The following is a 6,324-nucleotide window of genomic DNA, read 5'->3' as shown; positions in this document are numbered from 1 at the left end:
TATATGTAATGTGGGTCCATTTTTACTCTCTCTGAGATAGCAGCTATACTTGAATGTAAATGTGTAGATGTTAGATGTCCTTGGCTAGTTGAAAGTACATTGAGTAAGCTTGGCCTTCCTGTGTGTAACCCCTATACTTTGTGACTTATAGTGTACTGTAGGCCTAATTAGTTCTAAAGACATCCACACCTATTAACTATAGGCAATATTATTGATACAATAGGCCTAGTAATCTCTGATTGTGTTAACTACTCTTAACACCTCTATATTTAGTTAAACGGAAACGGACCGGAGTTGCAACTGCACTTGCTATTTTTTTCACTCAACCAAAGAATAGCCGATCTACAACCTCACAATAACGCGTCACAACGCCACGCACGGGTTGTGTGAGCTTGTAGATGTGCTATTTTTGAGGGGCACTAGCCCCTCCTATGTCCAGCTTTGAGGGTCTGTGTAAACACAAACACTGAAGACAAAAGGGTGTAAAGTTTACAATTTACATCCTCACTTTTGTCTTCAGTGTTTGTTTACACTGTAAACAAACACTGAAGACAAAAGTGAGGATGTAAATTGTGATTGGCCGGCGTGGTTGAGAATGAGATGATGTATATATTATGACGTATGATGATAAGAGCGCCCCTCACTTCACATGGGTGTGATTTATTTTTTTTAATTTTTTTGCAGAATAGGGATGGTGGGGTTTAGGAGGTTTTTAAAAATAAAATAATAAATAGGCATTAACCACTTAAACCGAAGGATAATATATATATTCTGAGTGAAAACCTTTGCAGGAAAATAGAAGATCTACAACCTTTTTGACCTACCGGATAGACTCCACCGTCATCGCTGGATTGGTTAAGTTATGTGACCTATATACAATATTCAATTGAATATTGCAGCTAACGGCAGAGCTCATTTTAATGGCTTTATGTGTAAAGATATATCATCATGTATTAGTTGATTTATAATTTGTATTAATTTAGCAATCAAATCAATCAAATAAAAAAAAAGTACATGATTTCGCTCTGAAATACAGTGGAGTAGAACTTCTATACTTCTACTGTAGAAGTATGAGAGGTAGGAAACGTAAATACTCAAGTAACACCTCTTAATTGTACTTAAGTACAGTACTTGAGTAAATGTACTTAGTTACACTACACCACTGGAAGAAAAAATGGTCTTGAGGATGAGTTTCAGACCAGCTAACTAAAGATTTGGTGACATTTCCCCCCCCCCCCCCCCCCCCCCCCCACACACTCCGCTCAACCATATGGGGCATATATGATCCTCCACAGTCCCGATCCGATCACGTGATTGGAAGGATCCGGGGCAAAGCAACGTGATCGGGACATCTTTGATTCTATTTATCATGAGACTGGATATTGTATTGTGATTTGGCATAAGTGCCCAATAAAAATGACATTTAATAATCATTTTAATTGGAAATGCTCTACAAGCTTACTGTTGATTGTACAGTAAATTCCACAATTGCATGTATATTTTCCTCAGATGAGGTTTATATGGCTAATATTAGCGTAGTGCTGTTTTGAAATACATATTTTTCCCAGTACATTATGAAAGCAGACGAGAAATATAGGGCTGACAAATGGAGAGAATAATAATAAAGACAAGTGGAGAGAATAACACACACACACACACACACACACACACACACACACACACACACACACACACACACACACACACACAGGGAGGGAGTGCAGTCAGACTTATTATTTACACACACACATATATGTAGCTTATTATTTACAATGATATGTTTTCACGTTTCTAAATGGCCTGTAGTCCCAATTATGTGTAATTGGCATTCATCCACGAGACTCTTAAGGGAGGGGGGGGGATCTCATCTCTCGTCCTCTCTGCGACCAATCAGCTACGAGCTTGAGGCGGAAGAGGGTCGTCCTCCGGGCGACCAATTGGAGAGCGGTGCGACGGGGAGGGGGCGGGCCCGCGCTGGGTGCACGAGGAGGGGGAGGGGAGGGGGGGGTCGATGAAGCATTTGGGAGCGGAATTTAAAATCCAATGCCAAACATCTGGATGCTGTTGAAACGGCAGCAGGAGAGACAGTCCGCTCCGCGACACCAACACACACCACGTCCGCGACACGTCAAGTTGAAGTGAATGTCACATCATCATCCGACCGCCACCACACTCTGACAGCGACAGGACCGCACGCACTGGACAAGTGATTTATTTGTTTTTAATTCTTAGGTTTTAACCATTATTTTTGTTTTTACTTTTAGGCCTACAATAAAAAATAAAAAAAAACAAGTCAAGCTGTTGCGCTGTGTGCTCTGTCTCGATGGGATGCGTCGAATTACCGGCGAGAAGCGGACATTTAACAAGGGGATTATTATGATGATGATCGGTGTCTCTGAGACGTCTGCTGCATGAGGTAAATAAACGAGGATAGGTCGACCCGGCCCGGCCGTCAGCGTGTGAAACTTCTCCCCCGGTTTGGGGACCCTCACTCCCCCTCTCCACAGCTCCGGAATCCGCGGGACAACTAAAGCATTTCTCCTCGCCCCTGACCGGTCCAAGAAGCAGCACCCACCACCACCCGACCCGGCGGTTCATATCATAGGCTATGAGTGCAGGCGGCGCGTTCAGCCCATCCTTCATGGTGATGCAGCGGCCACTGGGCAGCACCACCGCCTTCAGCATCGACTCGCTGATCGGCGGCGGGCCGCCGCAGCACGCCAGCCCGGCGGGACACTTCGTCTACACCGGCTACCCGATGTTCATGCCCTACCGGTCGGTTGTGCTCCCGCCGCCCCCTCCTCCGCCGCCGCCGCCTCCGCCGGCCAGCATCCACCACCAGATCCCGCCCGGGCTCCAGAACAGCTTCTGCTCCAGCCTGGCGCAGGGCATGGCGCTCACCTCCACGCTCATGGCGTCTCTCCCCGGCTCGGCCGGCGGCGGCTTCTCCTCCTCCGGCTCTTCTTCGGCGTCCTCCGCGGCGTCGCAGCAGCACCAGGAGGCCATCAGGAAGTTCGGCTCGCAGCCTCCCTCGTCCCTGCACTCGGTGTTTGACAAGGCTCCGGACGCGCTGAGTAGCCACAGCCGCTGCTTGGAGGGAGCCGACGAAGGGAAGTCGTTCCTCGGGAAGGACAGCTTCCACGACCCGGAGTCAGCCACAGGTAGCAGGCTCTTTACTTTTCGTTTTTGGAACTGATTTTTATTTCATTTCATTGTATGCATATGGCCTATCTGTAATGTCACAATTAACAGTTACAATTGGATAAATGGATGACATTTGAATGAGATTTCCTTAAAATAATAACTAGAGCCGTGGTGGTGGTGTATAGCCTATTATGACGAAAGATAACTCCTCGGTGTTACATTTAATTTAATTAGGCCTATATACATTTAGTGTAAACAAATTATCTGGTGTAGGCTATAGCAGAAAGAAATTATTTTCTTTTCTGTTCTATGTTTTATTCCAGTTTAAAACAGAAAAAATCTCTGGAATTTCCAGAGAATGTTTAATCTGCTTTTTTTTTAAATACATATAATGATGCACACAGAATATGCAATCGATGTCAATGTCAGTCTCTCGCGACTATAAGGATTTTTGATGACTGGTGGCTGAAAAAGTATAATTCTAAATAATAACACATAGGCTACTGACGACTGACACGTGGTAGGTCTGTCTATAGCTGGAGCCAGACCCATCGTACCTCATTTGGATTCCTTCCAGCCGTAAATACATCCCATGTCAAATAAATCCCCAGGAGGGTGTTCAGGGCTTTTGGAGTGACGCCGGCGGCGAGTCTGTAACCCCTTCAACAAATCACTGTAATCGCTGCTGCGCTCATTTTAATAACGACCAACATCTGCGTCGGCGTTTAAATGTAGGCGTTTAAATGTAGGCATATATATATATATACATACATTTTTGTATATATTTTGTGTGTACACAAAACTGATCACCAAAAAAATCCACTCATCTCAGATATTTATGCAGAGAACATTCTTTATGAAGATTTTTGTATATAAAGTTGGCCAGCTGAAATTTGTATTTTATTTCTGGTCTGGTTCGGTGAATTTTAAGGCAATTATTTCAATCGTAGGCCCTAAATCACAGAGAGGGGGTCTGCTCTGTCTGGGGGAGATAGAGAGAATCACGCGCACTGCTCTGCTCTCCGACCATATGTACAGCCTATAGAGAGGGCCGATGATGATCACGGAAAGAAAAGAAAGAAAAAACGCGCCGGCCATGCCGTGCGTAATTATGCGTAAAAGGCAATGCGTAATATTGGGCAGTGCTGCTTTTTGTCATATAATGTGTTCCGATTTGAAATGGCCCTCGATCGCTGCACGCACGCACGCAGGCAGCGAGCATCAAAAGCACAACGCTGATTGATAATGACATGAGAAACATCCAGATGTCATGTTCAACTCTTGTCTCAGTTTCTTTTGGAAAGGGGTGGGGGGGGGGGGGGGGGATTAGGAGCGAGGTTAATTTAGCCGCTATGTATCCATTGATTGAATGATTGATTGAATAGGCTAGGCCTACTTTATTAACGGTTTGCAGATGAAAGCACAGGGAAGTAGGCTACAGTTCAAGGTCTTCCAAGATGATTTAAAACCCAGGAAAGCACTATTATATATATAGCTTGTTTCCATTGCGGGGTCCTTCATATTCAATTCATTACATTCCATTCCATTTTGTACACTCTCGGAGCTATACATTAAGACATTTATAAAACCGTGTTTTATTATATATTATGTTTTGTATATAGTCAGAGCGCTCCATCACGGCGGCAATAAAGACGACAGCGACGAGTGCAACAGGAAAGACGAGAGCTACTCCATGGACAGCGACCTGGACTACAGCTCCGACGATAACCTCCCGGGAGGCCCCAACAAGGACGCCGAGGGGCCCAACGGAGGAGGAGGCCCCCGGGACGACGGAGGCGCGGGCGGCGGCGGCAGCACCACGTCCACGGGCAAGAACCGGCGGCGCCGCACGGCCTTCACCAGCGAGCAGCTGCTGGAGCTGGAGAAGGAGTTCCACTGCAAGAAGTACCTGTCGCTCACCGAGCGCTCGCAGATCGCGCACGCGCTCAAGCTGAGCGAGGTGCAGGTGAAGATCTGGTTCCAGAACCGCCGCGCCAAGTGGAAGCGCGTCAAGGCGGGCAACGTCAACAACAAGACGGGTGAGCCCTCGCGGAACCCCAAGATCGTGGTGCCCATCCCCGTGCACGTCAGCCGCTTCGCCATCCGCAGCCAGCACCAACAGTTGGAGCAAGCCAGACCATGACAACAAAAAAACTAAAATAAATAAACACTTAACCACTTGATCCCCCCCCCCCCATGCAGGCAGCATCCCATATTCTGGTTGGGGGACATTAGCCCCCCCCAAAAAAATAGTGGATTTACAATCTCACAGCATTTGCAACTGTCATTTCTTGTGGGCTTTGTAGATCGGCTATTTTTGAGGGGGAGATTTGGTGTGAAGAAAGCGGTCCGAGTACAGACACAGCCAATAAACTCAGGTCCGTTTTACGGGTTTAAGTGGTTAAAAATGGACCAAAAGAGACCTCAGTCAAAACGCAGTATTAATATTTGTTTTGTTTTTAAAGACGCCAAATAAACTGTGCGTAAAAACATGGAGCACTGGTAAGGCCTATACCCACCCATCCATCCACTCACCCTGCACCCACTCCTCTCTTGGACCGACGGTGGCTGGCTGTCCTGCGTCTGGGAGGAGTGCTTTTGAATGACAGCTGATGAGAGCTCTATTGATGGTGACATGTGTTGCTCTACGGATGAATCGATCCGCGCGACAGTCCAAGTGACACCAGGCCGCCTGTTGAATGGCGCCGGGAACGCATTTATCACCCCCCTTCTCTCTCTCTCTCTCTCTCTCTCTCTCTCTCTCTCTCTCTCTCTCTCTCTCTCTCTCTCTCTCTCTCTCTCTCTCTCTCTCCCCCCCGACCCCCTATTAGTGTTTTTACAACCCGTTCACGCATGTAAATAATTCAAGTCCGTCAGTCCGTCCGACGCAGGAAGAATCAACATAATATGGGACCAAAATTATGGACGTTGGAAACGGAGTGGAGTTTCAAGGACCCCCCCCCCCCCATAACTCCGAGGGTGTACAAATGGAACAAAATGGACCCGCAAGGGTCCGCTTGTACTCCCTCGGAGACTATAGTTACAGAACACACACACACACGCACACGCACACACATGACACACACACACACCAAAAAGAACACGGCTGGACCCCACTTTGAGAATGGATCCTCAAGTCAAGTGTATACATTTCAGTATGGTATATATAGCATTATAGGC

General features: G+C 46.7%; 1 protein-coding gene across 1 annotated transcript; it reads left to right on the top strand.

The window, feature by feature from the left end:
• Positions 1 to 2,608: 2,608 nt before the first annotated feature.
• Positions 2,609 to 5,287, top strand: gbx2 (gastrulation brain homeobox 2; the record flags this gene model as incomplete). The annotated part of the gene is made up of 2 exons (XM_079495423.1): positions 2,609 to 3,161; positions 4,767 to 5,287. The coding sequence occupies 2 exons, from the start codon at positions 2,609 to 2,611 to the stop codon at positions 5,285 to 5,287; spliced, it is 1,074 nt and encodes a 357-aa protein (XP_079351549.1).
• Positions 5,288 to 6,324: the final 1,037 nt, after the last annotated feature.

The sequence above is a fragment of the Electrona antarctica genome (assembly GCF_951216825.1).
Source record: "Electrona antarctica genome assembly, chromosome: 24".
In the NCBI taxonomy this organism is placed as follows: Eukaryota; Metazoa; Chordata; class Actinopteri; order Myctophiformes; family Myctophidae; genus Electrona; species Electrona antarctica.
Note: the sequence above shows the minus strand (reverse complement) of the source record. Positions and strands in the feature narration are given on the sequence as shown.